Raw genomic sequence first — 21,032 nt, forward strand, 5'->3', positions numbered from 1 at the left:
ATTTTTTTAATTTTATGATTAATTTAATGTTATATAAAAGCCATGGATTCCCCTGTCCTCCCTCCCCCTCTAATCCACCCCCCCTTTCCCAACTCCTCCAAGACAAGGACTTCCATGGGGATTCAGCTCAGCCAGGTAGATTCAGTTGAGGCAGGCTCAGTTCCCTCCTCCCTTCACCGAGACTGATTGAGGAGAGATTATATGAGCAAGAGATATTGAGGCCATGAATGGAAGAAGCACAGGGACAAATAGCCAAACTATTGGAAACACATGAACTATGAACTAATAGCTGAAGACTTTATTTTTTAAAAATATTTCTTTATATAAATGTCTATATTCATTTTCTTATCTCTTCCAAGCCTACATACATTTTTACACAACTGTAAACTATTTAAAGTCTCATTCCATCTGGCTTACTGTGAATCTATTGCTTTAAACTACAGCCTTGGCTGTTGACTCCTCCCACCTCAGTTTCCCAATAAGGTTGAGGTAGTTCACTACCAGCTCAGGGAGCCATGCTCTCTGATGACTCAGGGAGGCAGTGGGTTTATGCATCCATCCATCAGCCTGTAGCCCAGAAAAATTTTCTTTCTTTCTCTTTTTGTCTGTATTAGCAAAAGCTGTTTCTACCACAACCACAAAGTGCAGCCTGGAGACAGAGATGCCACTGTGTACTGTGGTGGAAATCTACAGATATGCAGCTTATCACATGATGGCTGGTGGCCAGCTCCACCTTGCAGGCAATTGTTGGAAATTGAGTATGTGCTGCTTCTGGCATAAGACTGTAAGACTAGGAAGTCTAGTGTGGCTCTGTTTCTGTGCATTTAGAATCTTTAAGCTTTCTTAGGTCTATGTGGATCAATGCCCAATAATGAGCACCAAATGTAGTCAGAAGATTTCTCTGGTACTGCTCATACTGCCAAAAAACAAATCTCTCCAACTCATGTCCCACATCTGCTTACAAAATAATCAGTCAGAGGCTTAGTATTATTTACCAATTGCGTAGCATATGGCAGTCTTCTCACTACCTAGCTCTTATATATTAAATTAAATGATTTCTATTTGTCTATGTTTTGCCACATGTTCTGTGGCTTACTGGGCTGCAGACATGTTGTTCCTTGGGCAGCAGGTTGGCTTCTCTCTGCCTCCTCTTTTTCTTCCTGTCAATATGCTTGGATTTCTGCCTGTCTCTTAGATGCCTTGGCATAGGGCAATGCAGCTTTATTTATCAACCAATCAGAGCAATATATATTCACAGCATAAAGAAAGATATCCCACAGCAGTACCAGAAAATTTGCTTCAAAATATGTCTTCTATACATGACAAGAGGTGCATCATGAACTCCTAAAAAATGTTTTTATAAACAATACAATAGCATGTGATATGCCAAAAGAGCATGCAGATGTGCACAATTTGACTGTGTCTGAGGTATTGGTATTCTTGTCATGTCTGTGCCCAAATTAACAATGCATTTTCCTCCAAAATTTAATCAGCTCCTTATATATTCAATCAAGGAGTCTACAGGTTCCCATATACACTCATTTAATTTTACTTTCTGATTCTTGAGCACAGGTAAAATTTGAAAATCCTGACTCCCTTCCTGCCAACTGTCAGAGAGGAATATATATTTTGGGAACAGAAAATCAGAATAAGCCATTACATTCTTGCATTAATAAGTTTTCATATGACAACAGTAAATAAAAACTAACAGACTTGAGTGAGAAATATAGGACCACTGCTGTGTTAAATATGAAGGTTTCCTTCTTAGTCCTTTAAAAGTTGCCTGTAGGAGGAATGGGGCAGTGTTTTGAACTGTATGATAGGCAAGCCCTCAAATGACAAAGAATTTAATGTAGATATCACTAATTCTGTCGTATGGTTATTGCTCACAGCTCTTTTCCAGATCTACACTAAAAAACAGCAAGAAGTTTGGTACTAAAATATGAAAAGAAATATGCAGTTTGTTGAAGCAAAGCGTGTGAGCAAGCATAAAGTGGTAAAAAGGAATTTTTTGGAAAAGAGGCTGTGGTTGCCTCAAAGAAACATCAGGTTTTATACTAGGACATCAGTGAGCCTATTGTGAGGACAAGGGTCTTCCTTTGAAGGCAAGACTTCAAAATATAAACTGTGGATTTGTTTGAAAAGAATGTTTCCAAATGGATAATGCAGCCACAGGACTTCATTTTTCAACCTACTACCTAGGGAAGCATGTCCACTAATTCAACATCCAAAGAATGCAGATATTGGATCTTAAGCCCAGAAGTCAAGGATCCATCCAGAAATTGCAAACTCGAATCATGGTTCTTGTGATATTGGATTTTTAGTTATAGGAAATACACAATTTACAATGATATGGGATGTTGTTCTATGGACCCAGAGAGCTATTAAGAAGGGGAAGTATTGAGGTACAGGAAAGAAAGCATTGATGGTCTGTTATATAAGCCTGTATAGATGAAGCATAAAGAGCAATGAACTGAGTGTTGATGGCGTGGCAGAAGCAAATGGCTGTGAATATATGGCTGTCAAGCCATTGAAAACAAATGGTATGTGAAATTAATTCTTAAACAGAAAGTTTATTCCACATAAAAATTACTCATGGAATATCAGGGAAGTGAAAGAAGAAAATGTAGACTCCTGAAGATAATGAAAACAACTGCCAAATTTGATCTTCCAGGCATAAATTTGATTTGCAAGGATGATCTCAAGGAGGCTAGCATTGTCTGTACTGGGCCTACCAAAGGTTTACTTTCAACAGTCAATCATGGATCAGGGAGCATTACTTCTATTCCCTAATGAAAATATATCAACTAGTGGATTCAGAGAGAGAGAGAGAGAGAGAGAGAGAGAGAGAGAGAGAGAGAGAGAGAGAGAGAGAGAGAGAGACAGACAGAGAGAGAGAGACAGAGAGACGGAGAGACAGAGAGACAGAGAGAGACAGAGACAGAGAGACAGAGCATTATCTTAGGATTTTACCAGAATTTGGCATGATGCGTCAATTCTGAATATGTGCCACCTTGTCAGCTTCTGCTTTCAGAATGTGCTGAATGGTTACATACCCACTGAGATAACCATTCACTGAGAATGGCTCCAAACCTGCTCATGGTCAAGGGTGGGAACTATATTGTCACAGTTCAGGCAGCACATGTTTAAGCTACTAGACTGAGTGTGACTTCTCTCCTGTACTACAGTTTGTGTCATCATACATTGAGTGTTCGTTGGACAGTGGAGTTTCCTGGTAATTTTCTGTGTCAGGATGACAATTACAGTGTCTGTTTGTCTTTCTCTCTGCTTATTAATTTAGGCACATTCACTAACATCAGACATCTCATGCCAGGGGATTAAAGCAGGAAACCAGACAGTGATCCTGATCTTTCACTTTGGTATCTCTTCTCTGTGAGCAGTCTGAAATTGAATTACAGGTTATGATGCTACCCCCATCTTAAAATGGATTACTTAGTGACATGATTGACTTACTAGTGGGGACCATACTTCAGCAGACTCTGTTTCTCCCTATTGCTAGGATGTCTTCATTTATCATGGTATCTTTTTACTTGCTCTACCACTCTGTCCCTGTTCTAGCTCAAACCTCCCATTCCCCTATGTTCTCATCCCCTATCCCTTGTCCTCCATTACCCCACTCACTCCCAGTTTGCTCATGTAGATCTCATCTATTTCTCCTTTGCTGGGTGAACCATGCATCCTTCCTAGGGTTCTACTTACTAGCTAGCCTCCCTGGATCTGTCACTTGCAGTCCAGTTATCCTTTGCTTTACATCTGGTATCCACTTTTGAGTGAGCACATACCATGTTTGTTCTTCTGAGTCTGGGTTACTTTACTAAGGATGATATTTTCTAGTTCCCTCCATTTGGCTGAAAATTTCATGATGTCATTGTTTTTCTCTGCTGAGCAGTATTCCACTGTGTATGAAAGTAATTGCTCAACCTCCTTGGTCATCAGAATGACTCTGAGATACCATCTTACACCTGTCAGAAAGGCTAAGATCAAAAGCATTGAAGACAACTTATGTAGGAGAGTATGTTGAGCATGGGGAACACTCCTACACTTTTGGTGGGAATGCAAACTTATACAGCCACTTTGGAAATCAGTATGATGGTTTCTCAGAATCAATCTTCCTCATGACTTAGGTATACCACTTTTGGGCATATAACCAAGGAATTCTCAATCATACCACAAAGACACATGCTCAACTATGTTCATAGCAGTGTTATTTTAAATAGTCAGAACCTGGAAACAACCTAGATGTCCCTCAACTGAAGAATGGAAAGAAAATGTAGTACATACAAGCGATTACTAACTAGTAAAAATGGGTGAAATTGCAATCCGAAGGGATGAGGCTCCTAAGAGTTGTCCACTATAGCTGTGAAAACATATACCTATAGGAAACACTAAATGGACTCAATGCGATATAATTATGTATTTATTTATGAATATATGTAAACATATATTTTTTCATGTTTATATACAAATATGTTCATGCAATATACACACATATATGCATATAATTAAAGAAAATTAAAGGACATTAATTGTAGAGGGAGTGGGAAGAAATCCCTGAAGTGTGTAGAGGCAGGTGATGGGTAATGATATAAATTCAATACACAATTATTTCAAAAATTATTTTAAAACAAAGATATACAAGGTTATGCACATGTACATATTGCATGCTGAAAAAGATACTTCTTAGTATATCCTCTCTATGCTTTTTTATATATTATCAATGTGTTGAATATATGTTTGTATTCACAGAAAATGCTTAATATGTATTTCTTTATCTGTCTTTATACATCATTGGTTTAAAAATATCTTACTTATACTTCCACAGATATATCCGAAATATCATTCTGTTCCTAGAGATCAACTGTATGCATGAAAGTAAGCTTCCAATCTCTGCAAACCAATGAAGGGTTTCTCTCCATAGAATCTTGGTTCTTGGCTTAGGAATGAACTCTCTATCATTTTCGTAGACTCAGAGAACTCAGAAGAAGGTTCTTTGAATCCCAATTTAAATGTTTGTTTTCTGTCATGGGAGTAGAGTTCTAGGAAAGCTGACATCAGAGGAATGCAAGAAACAGCTTTGTCAAATGATGTTAGAATATTGCATCTAGACTCTGAGTAATACTTGGCCTGCTCAGTGACATTCAGAACTGCCATTTCATACAAGGTGTCCAATCCAACTGCCAGAGGCTGTTGAAGACAATGAAGGCTTTCTCTGAGGTGTCCTACATAGAGTGGTTGGGAGAGTTGAAGCTGGTCTCTTTCTGTGCCTTTCATTATTTGTTGCTTGTTTTTAATGTTATTACATTTTTTTGTTCCTGATAGACTGTATTGTAGTCTTAGAAATATATATACACTGCATGAAGCAGTCTAAGCTATAGGGAAAAAATAGGAGTTGATAGCACTTTAATATGTGACATGCTAGAAGGAATTCAAAATGAAATTTTACCCATCCTTACTACCTTATAGATCCTGAAACTTCATCATTGCATTTCTTCAGTTTTTACTCTAATGATCACCATTTATATTCATTATCATTCAGAACACTGGACAGAATTGTTTCCTGTGTGACAGGTAGCATGTAAGGTGTTTATGATACACAGCCAAAGATGATAGGGAAGTTATAAAATAGAAGGAATAGATACATCTCACTATTTTGGATTTATATTTTTATCTGAAATGAAGTAGCTATAAGTAAATAAGCAACAAGCCTTAAGTGATTGCTCTGTTCTTCAGACCAGACACTTGATATTTACTCTTTAATAGAATTGATTCAGTTTCTAAATATGAAAGTCAGGCAGCTGACAACCTTTCTTAACTTGTTGTGTTGATCCAATAGTCAGGACTTCAGTGGCATTGCATACATCTGAGTATACCTAGATGCAAACATACACACACATACACATATAAAAATGTGTACACATACACACACCTATACATAATTCCAATAATTAAAAATAATCCTTCTAGCATGGCAGCAGTGGCACACACCTTTAATCCCAGCACTTAGGAGGCAGAACCAGGTGGATATCTGTGAGTTCAAGGCCAGCCTGGTCTATAGAATAAGATCCAGGATAGGCACAAAAACTACATGGAGAAACTCTATCTTGAAAAAACAAAAAAAAAAATACTTGTTAAAAAGAAATACAAAGGCAATAGAAAGAGGTTCTTTGACATTGAATAAAATTATTTTAATTTCTTTCATAATTGAATAAAGCTTAAGAATGAATCCATCTTCTTCTATAAGTTACTAGAAGAGGGCTCTATGATGACACTTAGGGTATTCACCAATCTGATTACCAGGGTAAGCAAGCTCAGGCACCTTCTCCACTATTGTGAGTATTCTAAGCTATGGTCATCCTTTGGGATTCCTGGAAACTTCCCTAGTACCAGAGTTCTCTCTTTCCCCATGATGTCTCCCTCTATCAACCAGGCCAAGCTCCAGGAGTCCAGTCCAAGAGAGGAAATAGATATTCTATGAGCAAGCAGCATCAAGATCATTATGGGGAAACAAACAGAGAAAACTAAATCAAACTAGTAGGAACTCACAAACTTTAGACCAGCAGCTATGGAACCTCCATGGGACTGGACTAGGCCCTCTGCACAACTGAGACAGTTGTGTAGCTGGGTCTGCTTAAGTGGCCCCTGGCAGTGTGATCAGGTTCAATCACTGGTGCATGAGCTGACTTTTTGGTGCACATTACCTGTGGTGGGACACCTTGAACATCCTTGATGCAGGGAGAGGGGCTTGGACCTGCCTCAACTGAGTGTACCAGGCTTTGATGACTTCCCATGGGAAGCTTTATGGGCTTGAAGTACAAAGAACTCAGTTTCCACAGGCCATGTTGACCGTAAGTGATTCTCACACAATGAACTCCCCAAACAAATGAAGGGCATAGGCAAAGACAACTTGAAGGTGATAGTATAAGTCCATATTTCAGTCACGAACAGGGTAGAAAAAGACAGTACTTTTGGAGGGGCATTTACATAGTCAAGATTACCTGCTTGTCTTTGATCTGAGATTATGAAGCATGACAGAGATAGCAGATCATCATGGTTTCAAAAATCAAAATTCCATGACTATTTGCAAACTACAGGTCTAAAGCTAATCCCTATATTATGTTTTCCACAGAGCAGAGAAATGCAAAGAGCAAAAATATGTTGCTAAAAGATGAGAAAACATAGAATAGAAAGTGTTCTTGCCACGCTGCCTTCTTGCCAACAACAAACTCACCACAAATCCAAACACAGGTAATCAGACACAAGATATCTAGTGTTAGAAGAGAGACTAGAGTTTGGAAAGTAACCTAGAATCGCCAAAAGCAACATGTGAGCAGACTTTGTCTCCTACATGCTAATCAACAAAATAAAAAGATGAGTTGCAAAGACTCAGGTGTGGTGGAAAGAGAAGAGGAGAAGGATGAGTGGAAATGTGCAATCAGTTAGGTGTAATAACCAAAGTCCAACACAGATTAAAATATCAAATATGTTAACCCTGGGAACAAAGGACTATTGCCTTGGTACAGAACAATCAAGGAACTACAGAAGGGAACTTACAGATGGATAATTGGCAGTTGGCAAAAATATAATTCAAATAGATCCCTTGAGAGGTCAATTTGAATTTAATGGAATATTCAACAATATTCTAAGAATAATTTCTTGGATCAGTTGATTTGAACAATTTCTTCATACACAAGTATATAAACTAGATTTTTTTATTGTTGCCGTATACAAGTGTTTAAGAATAACTTATGGTTATCTTGGAAAAATATGTTCTTTCCAATGTATGGAAATCACTCTGTGCAATGGACATCACAAGATAAGATGGAATTATCAACCCAGCAATCAATTTGAGACCTCACTGATATGATTTAACAGTATTTACATGTTACATGAAATTTGATTCAAAGCATCCTTTATATTCAAAGATGACATGATCAGATAACCTGTGTGATATATATATATATATATATATATATATATATCACATGCATATATATAAAACACACACATATATATATATACATATATATATATAAAACACACATATATATACATATATGTATACACACATACACACACACACACACACACACACACACACACACACACACACGATGTCCATTTCTATGTAAATAAAAGTTAGCTTTGTTTGAAACCGAAGAGCTTTCTGATGACTACAAGGGGAACATGAGACTAACAGATTTAAAACCTTAACTCTAGATCTTTTGTAGGAGGGAAGTTTCCCAATTATTTCTTCAACATAAGTCTAAAGGTTAAAAAAGTTCTAGAATCAGCACTACAGAGATGATACTCAGTTGATTACAGTAGAAAGGACAAGACCCAGTTAACTCTAAAACATCAAGAGTGTAGTGCTATATAATGAAAAATATGAACAAATTATATGTTTTATAAAGGAGAGAGCATAATCTAGTAATTTCTGTGTGGATTTGTCATTCAAAAAAGTAAACTAGAATGTAACTATGATAAGTCATTATAGAAAATTTCTAAATGTGGTGTTTCTAACATTCCTTGCCCATATACTTTCTTTTTGGAATTAGAGAAAAGTTGCAGGATTTACCATGAATATGACTAAGCTCAGATCAACTACAAAACAAGTTACGAATAATATCAACACAGTGTACATGTTGATAGGTGTTTACATTCTTCAGCAAAGCAAACTTACAATGACTAACACAAAAACTATAATGACCCAGCACTTACATGGTGGAGGCAGAAAGACTGAGTTTTTGGTGGAAATCAAAGCTACAGATATGTCAGGGTAGGAATTGTAGCAGCAGAGTAACTTCTGCCACCCTACCGATAAAGGCAAAACACAAAAGCACTAGGCCTCAGTGTACTCAAGCAAGTCAAGAGAGCATGTTCATAAACAATACTTGCTTACAGTCTAACTACACTCAAGATGTGATTCCACAACTGTTTGTTGTTGTTCAAGATGCTATGCCCCTTTAGGCTCATGTATTTAAACATTTGGTTTCTAGTAGATTGTTAAAGGTTACACTGAAGTGACCCTTTGGAGTTCTTAATTGTATTAATTAAAAAAATGTAAAATACACACTGAAGAAATTAGAAGGTCTTTTTTTCATATAAGTTGACAGAAAAAAAAACAGTATAGGCAAAGGAGAATTCCCATAGCTGCCAGGTCTGAGGAGATATGAAGAAAAATGTTATGTTTTTTTATGCTGGCCATGGAAGTCACAGATAAAGAAACCCATTATATCACAGGGAAAATAATTAGTGCAAAGTTGTACCTCTAAGTTAAGAAGTTATTCAGTCCCAGAATTTTGTGCCTCATAAGGAAAGATTGTATTAGGGACTCAGTGGACATATAAGTGCCCCATGAAGGGAGGTGTCTTGCACAAAAAAATCACAACTTACCAGGTGACTGGATATACCGACCTTTGCATGAAGACCTGGTACAGTTTTGCTTCCAGTCTTCCTCTCACACTGTGTTCTTACACACATTAATCTTGCTGTAACTTTCTCTAGTCTGAATTACTATCTAAGAAAAGCTATCCAGGATAGTTGTGAAACCTTTAGGATGTGGAGTCTTACTGAAGAATGTTTATCATTTTAGTGGAATTCAAGTTTATTAACCAACCCCCATCTAGTCCTGCACAGCTTGTTTCTGCATATCTGGCTGTGCTGGTGAAAACTGGAGAAAGTACAGACACATAGAAACAAGTACCAAAAGCTGGGATCAAGTGGGATATGCTTAGTTTGATAGAGGAGAACATGTACTTAACAACCCTAAATTTCCTTGGGCTCATTTGCAGCACAAGAAGGAGGAAGTAAATAGTTTTTGAAGGAGGTATCTACACAAGCAATTTCATGTTTTACTAATATGGGAAATAGATACTGAGGTTGCTAATTTTTGTATACTCTGGTTATTAAATTCAAACGCTCATACTTGTACCATACTTGAGCCTCCACCAGAAAAAGGATTTCCTAGGTCACCCGAGTCTGAGGGATTAGAAACCTGGAAAACCTCTGTCCAAGTTAACAACAAACATTAACCCAGCACTTCATCAATTCTTTACATATTCCCTCAAGACTTCTTCCATTTCCCACACACTCCCCGCTAAGCTACTTTACTGCAGATGCAATGTGGCCATCCAGACTCACCTTCGTGCATCATGCCTGATCTGGCATAGTAGAACATAATTGCTGAAACCCAAGTCATAAAAAGCCATTGCTTACATGCATTGATTTTTTCTTGATATTTTTATCATTGAAATTGGGAAAGAAACTAATGTAGAAAAAGGAAAATTAGAAGTACAGCCATGGCTATGATGCACATGACCATATGATTCTTAGTCACTTAAAAGTTGTCTGTGGAGGAAAGGGAAAAATTTCCAGATATGAAATAGAAAAGGCTTCAGATGCTCTAAGGAGTACATAATAGTCCATGCTGGAAGGAGTTTGGGAAACCAGAATTCTTAGGGAATTATGAACAGTGGAAATCTAGCTATAGGATGTCAGAGAATGACAATGCTAACATTGGGTAATAGGTTAGAGACCATTACAGTTATATTCTGGCAATGAATCTGGAATATTTAGCCTTTGCCCTGAGAACCTGAATGAGTCTGAATTTGGTGTAATGAAGGAATGTGTTTGAAAAACAAAATTTCAACATGGGCTAGCATATTGAACAAATGGGTAGAATGGTACTCATGAGTGCTATAAAGAGAATACTTTGTCTTTTTTAGATTAGAGAATCACATAGGAGACTTGACAAAGATGCTCCTCACAAGAGGCCTGAGTAAGTCTACTATGAGCTAATAAGTAAGCTGATGCAGAGAAGCTTTCTTGTGTACAGAAGTAACCACCGTGGGAACAGGACAAACAGCCAGGATCTTTTATATTAGCCTCTGATGTGCAGTTAAATTGAATGAAAGAAAAGATGAGATGGCAGCACTGGCTTGCCATCTGCTATGAACTATAGGCTAACACTTAGAGAGCCCAATTAGATCTGTAGTAAAGAGCCCCTGCTGCAATTCAATAACTTGGAACCCATGAGAAAAGTAAAGTGAAGACAGAGAAAAATCAGATGTGATAGAGGATATTCATCAACCTAACCTTTAATACAGAGGAGTGGAAAGTTTTTGATACATTCTAAAGAAGGTAACCTGAAACATAAACTTGTGTGGAAAACAATGGCAGGGAGAATTCTGTCATTTTTTGCTTAAATGTGGAAAATCTTGAAATTGAAAGAATTGGTGTATTGAAAAGACAGAAATGTAAGGATGAGACAAAAACAGAATTCAGTATGACAATATAACCAGGATCAATGGAGAATAAATAGACAGTTCAACAATGCCGCGAACAAAGTCCCATGACTACAATAGAATAACCAGCATCAAATTATAGAAAGTACACTCCTTGATGGGTAAAGAGTCTGTAGGAAACTCATGGGAGAATTAAGAGAACACAGAAAAACACACCAAACATATACAAGAATGTTTATGTGGGGAAAAAAGTTCAAGTAAGTTCCTTTAGAAGGCAACAAGTAGGCTGGCTATATTTATTTTAACTTTACAAAAGCTACAATCACTAGAGAGAAGGAAAATACTCTTCAGAAAATGCATTTATAAAATCAAGATGCTTGGAAGCCTGCAGGGCATTTTATTAATTAGGTATTGATGAGAGAGAACCAGTCACTTCCACGTTTCAAAATACATTGGCTGGTGGCCATTAATTATATGAGAAAGCAGGAGAAGCAGACCATGTGAGGCAAATCAGTAAGCAGGACCCCTCCATTGCCTATGATTCACCTCTTGTTTCCAATTCCTCCCATTTATTTCATTTTCTGTCTTCTTTCAATGTTGTACTAAAATAAGGATGTGTAAGCTAAGTAATCTCTTTTCACCCATTTGCCTTTTAGTCCTCACACTTTACCTTAGCTGTTTAATCCTCAGATAACATGACTAACCAAAACATTAACCATCATCAAAATAATTACTTTTTAAACACTTGTTTGATAATGTTGTCCCTTCCGAAGAACTGAGTACATAAATTGAAAGGGATTTTTATGTTTATGTGTGCACATAGGTTTTCAGAGAAAACTAAAGATATCTTGTAAAAATATTTTGTTTACAGAGTGTATAGAAAGCATTCTGTATCATAAAAATAAAAAGAGATTCTGAAATTACTGACCCATGAATCAATTTTAGACTTCTGTGGATTGATATCATGTATTTTTTTAATCAGGAAAACTCTATGAACTCAATCATACTTAGAGTAAAAGTGGTGAGATACACAGTGAAATTCATATGATTTTTCTCTCTTTATAAGAAAAACATGGACCTGAATATAAGACTAAGGCAATGAATGCTTACACTGATTTTATAACAGCAGTGGGAAAGTAATTAAGTTAGAAAATGGGGATTGAAAAATAGGACCATTGATCTGACAAACAGGTCCATATGATTTGTAATTCTTTAAAAGTTGTCTGTGGGACAAATGAGAAAGAGTTTTCAACTATAGGATAGGAAATCGCTCAGATGCTGTAAGAAGAGTTTAGGGGCTCTTCTTGATAGAGTTTGGAAAAATAAACTGCTCAGAGAATTATGTACAGTAGGAAGTCTGACTCATGTGAAGATCAGAAAAATGCCATTATGGGGAAATGGGCAAGAGGTTACTGCAGTAGTAATCTGGCAAACAATTTATAAGCATTTGATTCTGTGCTGAGGACTTCATGGAGGTTGACTTTACATGTAATAATAATGGGTTGGGGAATGGAAATTTCCCCCATTGGAAAGAACTAGCTCTTTAAATATTTATTGCAAGCTGCCACACTTTTTGAGGTCCAGAATTAAAAAAAAACCACCAAGATAGTGCATACTAAAATAGGAAAAGAAATGTTTGTTGAGGAAAACAACATGAATAAGTGTAAAGTCTAAGAAAGGAATGTTCTGGAGAAGGGGCTGTGACTGTTTCAAAGAAACCTCATGCTCTGTGCTGAGTGGAATACTAAGAAAGCTACTCACAGTACAAGGCTGTAACCAGCTAGGACTACAGTGTGGGAAATTTGTACTTCTTTGAAAGGTAAGTGCCTACACTGAGAATTCTGCTATATGAGTTTCTTTCAAAACAAATATGCAGGGAATATTTCCAATAAATCATAACCAATGGAAAAAATAATACTGCTGCTTTGGCCAAAGAATCAAGTCTCCATACAGAGATTGCAACAGAATGGATAATCATGATATGATGTGGTACTTGATCTCAAGTCTGAAAGACAAAGCGTAGCAGATACTAGAGAGTGTGATTTTCCAGTTTCAGAAATCCCTTGAGTAAGTGCAATTCAGGTCAGGTTAGGATTCTCTGAAAGGAAATGTTGTGGTTCCATTACATGAACCTCTCTTGGGTGCTGGAGGGGTTACAGAACTGAAGGGCAATGAACCAATGACTAGTCAAGGAATTTAAAAGAAATTACAGATGAATGTTATTCCATAAACAAAATGGTTTTTAACCCAAACAAAAGGCTCAGGGAACACCAGAAAATGGGAGGAGAAATAGCAGAAAGGCATAAAAATGAAAAAAAAAAAAAAACAGCTGCTACATTTTATCCTTCAGGTATCACTTGGGCTTTGCAAAATTGTTCTCAAGGCAACTGATATGGCCTGTACAAGGCCCACACAAGACATTTGTCAACAGAAATCATGGATCAGTGATAGGCTTGAGGGCCATTACACCTCCCCACTGAACTGAGGACTTCTGGTAGATTCTGAGAAAGGGATATGCATTGTTTTCCATTGTATACCCAACATTCAGCTCCACTAGGATCCAGTGGATACATTTAAAAATGTGGTAACAAAAACAAAATCCAGGTAAAATGAGTGGCCAAAAAAATAATACAAATCACCATGACTGTTAAAAGGAAAATGTAGTTAGGACAGTGCTGTGGATATCACTCTGTATAAATAAACACTGATTGGCCAGTGGCAAGGCAGGAAGTATAGGTGGGACAAGGAGAGAGGAGAATTCAGGGGAGTGGAAGGCTGGGGGAGTGAGACCTGTGAGCTGCCTCCATGATGAGCAAGATGTGAGGTACCGGTAAGCCATGAGACACGTGGCAAAGATTAATAAAAATGGGTTAATTTAAGATAGAAGAACTAGATACCTCGAAGCCTGAGCCATTAGGCCAATCAGTTTAAATAATATAAGTGTCTGTGTATTTATTTTATAAGTGTGCTCCAGGACTGGCGAGGTTGGTGGGAGCTGGAGAGAAAACTCTCCAGCTACTAGACAGGAAGGTGACAGGAATGGGAAATTGAAGAGAAGATGAAGAATGAGAGTTCACTGTGTATGGTAACTAGTGAACAAACCTTGACCATTTATCCTGTATATGTGTTTCAGAAAAGGGTAGTGTAAGAAAATTATTTGTCTTGGTTTCCTGATGACATCAGAGCTGCAACTTTGACTCTACAAGACACTTGACACATAAACAATACCTTTTGTAACAGCTCTCACTCACTCCTTGAATGGAAGTGTGTTTCTGTTGTTAGTGGATAGGGTAGACATTGCAGTCTTCTGGTTCCTGGCTCCTTTCCATTTTAATTCCCTTCTCTCTCTTGGGTTGTCTCATATTCTAGAAGATTGTTTGTAAAGTAACATGTTGAGACTCCACAGGAAATAGATAAGACTTCAATACCTTCTGTGTTACAGTGTTTTCCCTTGCTGTGCTTTACCAATAAAGGCAGTAACTGCAAATCCCTGGTTGGTGGAGAGAGCACAGTCCCAGTGTTACAAGGTGATGGGTTGCAAGTGTTGTTGAACTCCTTCTCATAGTCATGACAGAGACACTATTGTCTTGAATTCAGAACCATTGGCATCCACAGAGGCCTTCTCAAGATTATTCCCAAAAAAATTCCTCCGTGGACAGAAAAGAGGGTCACTAGAAAATATAGAGTAAAAACCAAAATAAAACAGTTTAGAACAGTGTTTAACATCTTAAAGAATGTACATTAGGTACTTCCTAACAAATTTTATGGACAGAAAACCCAGAAACAACAAAATAAAAATTTCCAGTATGTCATCATCATGCCAAATGTGTGAGTCACTCTTCTTCTGTTAGATGAGTATCATAACTTCACCAGTCAGGTGGAAAATAGTCAAATTCTCATGAAGAAGTATGAGTTAAAGATAACATGAGGCTTTGAATCCAGGAGAGCAGTACTACAAAAACAAGGGGCAGAGATCTGGACCAAATATATGATCCTTCACCAACTTAAAAGACCAAATTTGAAACTGTGGAAAGGAATATTTGCAAAAGGATTTGGTCCTTTGTCATTTGTGATATTTGAAGTTTAAGGTATTGGCTGAATGTAATTTAAGAAGAAATGATGGCTATCCATGTTTTATAAGTTATTTGTTTTGCATAATTCCTTTTATAATTTATACTTCTGTTTGTGTAATTCACATAATATTACTTCATGCATTGGGCAGGTTTTTGTTTCTTTCACAAAAAAAATAAAGAAAAATTTAAGAGAGGTAACTTTTAAATCTTCTCTTATGGTTTAGGCACTCATTCCAGGACTTCTTGACCCTGTGACTTTATGTATGACAAGGGTCTAAAACATTGGGTAAGCACATTTTGGAGTACTATGGTTATAGTAAATTAAGATTTTCAAATTAAATAAATAAATAATTAAAAGGAAATTACTTGGTGTACCTGGACCTTTAGGACAGGCATTGAACTGTATCCAAGTCTAACTCTAATGTTTTGGCACTGTTGATATTAAATATTAACATTACATTATTATTAGCATTAATACAAAAAGGGCAGTATAAAAATGTTCAGTGTTTTGGAACACGCGGTGTCTACTGGTAAGTATTAGTTGTATAATGTCTCATATAATATTTCTGCAGACCTTCCCAAGGTTCAGTAACAGGTGATCTATCTGTAGGCTGTGGGATTTGGCTCAGGAATAACTACTGAGAGTATGTTGACTGAATGGTGCTTATGAGTCTTGAAAAAACAAACAGTATATCCTTTCCAAAGTAGAGGTTAACTCTGTAGGTTTGGAAAAGAAGTATCAAAGGAAGTTAAAGATGAGGATTGCTCCAAACTCTGATGTAAGAGACTAGGAGGGATTCCAGATCTTGAACCAGGAACTCAAGGACACCAATGAATTCTAAGACACAGGTAATGCAAGAGTTATGTTAGAAATTTCTAAAGAAATAAAGAATGAAGATTCAAGTGTCTGATAGCCAGACACATATATTACCATTACAGAAACCAGGGTGAACCTAAACTGGAAAGCTGAGAAACGACTGGATATTTGGGACAGTCTGTGTTGAGTGGCTAGGAGAATTGGTTGAATCCCAAAAGGGAGGATTGAGATGAGGAGTGTCCAAAGGGGGAGGATCTGGCAAAGATAGAGATAAGGAGGTAGGAAAAGAGGGGTGTATGTGGAGGGTGTGGCTAACCGTGGCAGTCAAGATATAATACAGTGTGGCTCTACTTGCTACCAAAAAACCTTGAATCCTCTGCTTTGTTGAAGCTCCAGCTACATATTTGAGTAGACCATGGGCAAAACCCTGTGGAGCTCACTGATTCTACAGGCCACCTTGATCCTGCTCCTGGACTCCAGTCATGCAAAGAGAAACTACATTGATATAGTAATCACATATGTTTTACCAGAAATTCCTAAGCAATTTGCATTGGATATCATCAACATTATTTACAATCTCCGCAGCAATGGCACATACATCAGCAAAATAATGAGCGACAGACTTAAGGTGAGTACTTGTCCTAACATAAGAGATAGTATGGACTTATCCATATGAAATCTTGCCCTTCTTCCTACGCTCAGCCTGTTCAGTCTTGCTGCAACCATACCAATTGTACAATGTACAACGTTCTTTCATTAATACCAATAGCCCAAGGTAGGGCTCATCAGATTATATCTTGTAGAATGCATACTTCTATGTCAAACTTTGTCCATGGGTTTTTTTTTTGTATTTATATCTAAGTCTTCAAGGATCTCCTGAAGGATGCTCACCATTGGTTCAACAAGAATACTAGGCAGGGAGTTTTGCATAGAAATTGCTACTCTCCCTGTATTTCTATTTCCAGGTGCCCACTGTCAGAAGGAACCAACAATATAGTTCAGGGAAACAGTTATGTTTTTCTTGGGTTAGCTCCCTGGCATAAACACCCAGTGTATACCAATGAATTCATGATCATACAGAAAGAAAAACAAAGAAAAATTAATGATCATACAGGAAGGATCTTTTTGGTACTCTTTAACATCTTTTATACATTTTTTTACATTTATGGATATTTCTTATAGTGTGTGTGTATGTGTATGTGTGTGTGTGTGTGTGTGTATGTATGTCTGGATATCAGTTAGCCAGGTAAATATGTGGAGGTTAGTAGAAACCTTAGAGTCTTTAGATGTTTACTCCTATCATGTGAATTGTAGGGACAAATTCAAAGATTCCTGCTTGCCAATCTTCAGTAAAGATGGCAAACATTTGTATTTACTGAGCACTCTTGACAGACTTCCTTAAAATTCTGATTATTGTGTGATGGTAGATTTCCAGTGACACTGGTTTAGTATCTCACAGCAAACCTGTGGATATTATACCCTTCTCTGTAGTGTTATATGTGGTTATGTTTGCTGTATTATTCTTGCTGTTGCTTAGTGCATGGGTATTTGGGTCTCTATGTTTATCTATACTAATTTTCTGAATTTCCTTTAAAAAACAATACTCCATATGGTTCAGGCAGAAAATGTTGTTCTATATATGATAGTATTCATTCCAGGAAAATCAAGAATCAGTGTACAGATTCTGATATACTTACCTTTACATACAGTTTGCTGATGCACACTGATGAATATATCAAGAATAGATTTTAGTCCCTGTCCCTGATGCTTATTTGTGTATGTGGACCTTGAGGTACTTATCTAACATAGGTATTGAGGAAGGGTCTATCCCAGTGTGGCTAACCACCTTTTGTCCCGGTTATGGTCAGCCATGATCCTAATATACAATGATTGTCCCCCATAATGAGATAAGGCTGTCATGCTCTAGTCTTCTAGTCTGTAAATATACACTGTCTTATACTGAAAGAGCATAAAGTCACATTTCAGAGAATACATGTGTGCTCTTTTCAGTAGGGTGATTATCTGTGTGGATTGAATGGAGACATCTGAAAGACTGGTGAAGGATATTAAGCAATTCCACTTAATGGTTTTAAAAATTAGGACTACAAACCATCCTGTGGATCCTTCTTCTACTCTACACAGTGTCTTGTAAATGATATTGTAGCAGGAATTAGGAACTAGTGTCTCAACTCTGAGATAAATACATTGTACCCAAATTCTAGGGAAGCAGTTACTCACTGTGGGGATATATCTGCCTTGTAGGCAGTCTCTGTTAGAAAGTTTGAGATAGGTTCTTAACAGATCAGTTTCCATGAGATGTGTTGGCAATGCTTAAATGACAAGGTATTTCAAAACCAGAGTTAACTTGGAATTAATACTAAATGGAAGTATGTACTCAGAACACATGGACACAGTCACAACAGAAGTGTCAGCTGGTATGTGGATCTCCTTTGTGCCATCCCATGAAAATGCAGATGAGTGACTGTCAGCTCATTTCTCCTGCTACAGAGCACATCTGGCTTTTACTTGACACCATATCCAACCTGTCTTGGTTGCTACAGTTTGTTCTAGACTGGATATTTGTTAACTATGGCAAAACAGGGAGAACAAAGTTGATTATTGGTCAGTGTGTCTGTGAGTCTCACTTAACAGACAGAAAAAGGAGCAACACTGGAATCATGAGATCACACCTGGTTCCTTGAGAGGAGGTCTAGTAACTCAGACTCTGTTTTCCCCAGTGTCCGGATAAGTTTCTTCTGAGTTGCCTTTTGCAATTGAAATGGCAAATTCTTTTTGTTAATTTCTTAAGCAGATTAGTGACATTTGTTGAGATATAGGAACATCAGCAACCACTTAGAAGGAGGCTTTAAAAGGCTTTACTCATTTAGCCTGAAATGTCGCCTTGCATAAAGCGTCCCAAATTCTTCTGTTAATTGAAGTGTGGAGACTCCATGATGAGAAAAACAGAGAATCCCTGTGTTAAATGCTGGGACTGTCAGTGATGTGAAGGTGAGTAACTAGCTCACAGTCAGCCTTCCCAGACTAAACAAGAATTGCTGCTTTCTGTACTGTGGTTACCAGGATTAATATCCCCATACCGAATCCCAGAGTTTTTGTTACTGCTCGGGGAAAATCCATGTTTGTAGGTTAAGGAATGGTTTATCCTACCTACCATGACTGTAATTCTGTAAGTTCATAAATTCAATCATGGCCCCATGGCAAGCCGTGTTGCCTCCAGAAGAAAACTCAATGCATGCTTGTAAACTTGGACACTAGACTAAACATAAAAATTATTCTTTTTCATATAGGGTATACGTTATATGACCTATGGTGAAGTAGAACTAAGACGAACAACATGTACCTGGGCTGAATCTGTCTTAGACGAATGTCCTTTAAAACCCAAATTTACTCAGATTCACGTATGTATTTGATAATCACCAAGGGTTAGTCAAGCATTCAGAGGGCAAATGGACTTCTGTTTGTATAGGATATGTTGAGAGAATCTGTGAGGGTCAGTCTGGAAATGTGCAGTAAAATGGTGATTCATAAATGGAAACTGTTTCACATGGAGATATATATGATCAAACTAATGCAGTTCTGTGTCCTTGTTTATTAGAAGAGGAGTATATGCACAAAGGACTGACTTAAGTTTCTAAGTGTGTTTACCTTGGAAGTCTTCATACTGAAAGGACACCATTGTAGGGGCACTTTCTGGGTTGAAGGCATTAGTTAAATCACAGCATGAAAAGCTCTCAGGATCTCCCTCACAGAATATAGCCCAGTAAAGGCCAATGCTCTGCAGTCATGCCCCCATCCCCTGACTTAGTCATGCCTACCTCTTCTTTTTCCAGTGTCCTTAACCTGTACTGCTAGTTGGGCTTTCAATTTCTGATTCCACTGAATGGGCTGTTTCTCTCATCTGCCCTGGCTTCTTCTTCCTCATCCGCACAACACACCTTGTCTAAGTTGCACAGAAAACCAGTTGCAAGTGAGGTGTGCAGACATCTCTGTGGAAGATGTGTCTTGTATGCTGTGTGGGTAATGGTTCTAGCAGCTGAGGAATTCTGGCATAAACCCTGAGCAAATAAATACCATCCATAACATAAAGCTACTGCACACATGGAAACTTAGTCCCAGTACAGTAATGAATCCTGTTCTTCTTCTAAAGAACCTAGAATTTATATATATATATATATATATATATATATATATATATATATATATATATATATATATGGACTTTGGAGCCAAAACCACAAACCATGCAGTAAGTTCCTGTCTGAACTGTCCAACTGCTCCTTCAGTCAACATCCGGATGACCAGAAGGTATGCTGGTAGTTCACAAAAGAACCTCTGCTGAAAGACTAACATTGTGATTGCAAGCACCTTTTTATGATATCTGGGAATGTTTTTGTTCATGGTTCATGTTCAGGAGGTGAACATATATTCTTGTGTGGGGAGAGTGTGGAGACAGTCAACTATCAAAGTGTCTGAGGGTGTGAGCAAGAGTGTGCTGTGTTACCATTCTTATACACGTTTCTTGAAGAACTCCAAAACTCAGATGGATCCAACAGCCCCTACGGATCTCACTCCATTGTGAAGATGTCAGGAATCCCATCTACTGCAACCAAGTTGTGCATGCCTGAGGAACTTTCCACCTTTTCTTTTCTTCTCTATTCGTTGATCTTCACCATTGCAAGCCCCACATGGTGTGCCTGTGTTTTGATCAATAAAAATAGAATGCGTCTATTGTTATTGGATTTGACTTGATGATTTCTCATAGTTTTTAGGGAAATGGGATCAAACAGACAGGACCTAAAGCAACTTACCCACATTGTGTGTCAGGCATCCAGCATCGCCTGTGGAAGTGAACAGGGT

At 37.6% G+C, this 21,032-nt stretch overlaps 1 protein-coding gene across 1 annotated transcript; it reads left to right on the top strand.

Annotated features, from left to right (window-relative positions):
• The first annotated feature begins 15,875 nt into the window (after positions 1–15,875).
• Positions 15,876–20,754, top strand: LOC143272655 (uncharacterized). The gene is made up of 5 exons (XM_076568427.1): positions 15,876–16,186; positions 16,545–16,782; positions 19,463–19,573; positions 20,323–20,421; positions 20,587–20,754. The coding sequence occupies exons 2-5, from the start codon at positions 16,570–16,572 to the stop codon at positions 20,752–20,754; spliced, it is 591 nt and encodes a 196-aa protein (XP_076424542.1). The 5' UTR covers positions 15,876–16,186; positions 16,545–16,569.
• The last annotated feature ends 278 nt before the right edge of the window (positions 20,755–21,032 follow it).

The sequence above is a fragment of the Peromyscus maniculatus genome, chromosome 4 (assembly GCF_049852395.1).
Source record: "Peromyscus maniculatus bairdii isolate BWxNUB_F1_BW_parent chromosome 4, HU_Pman_BW_mat_3.1, whole genome shotgun sequence".
Classification (NCBI taxonomy): domain Eukaryota; kingdom Metazoa; phylum Chordata; class Mammalia; order Rodentia; family Cricetidae; genus Peromyscus; species Peromyscus maniculatus.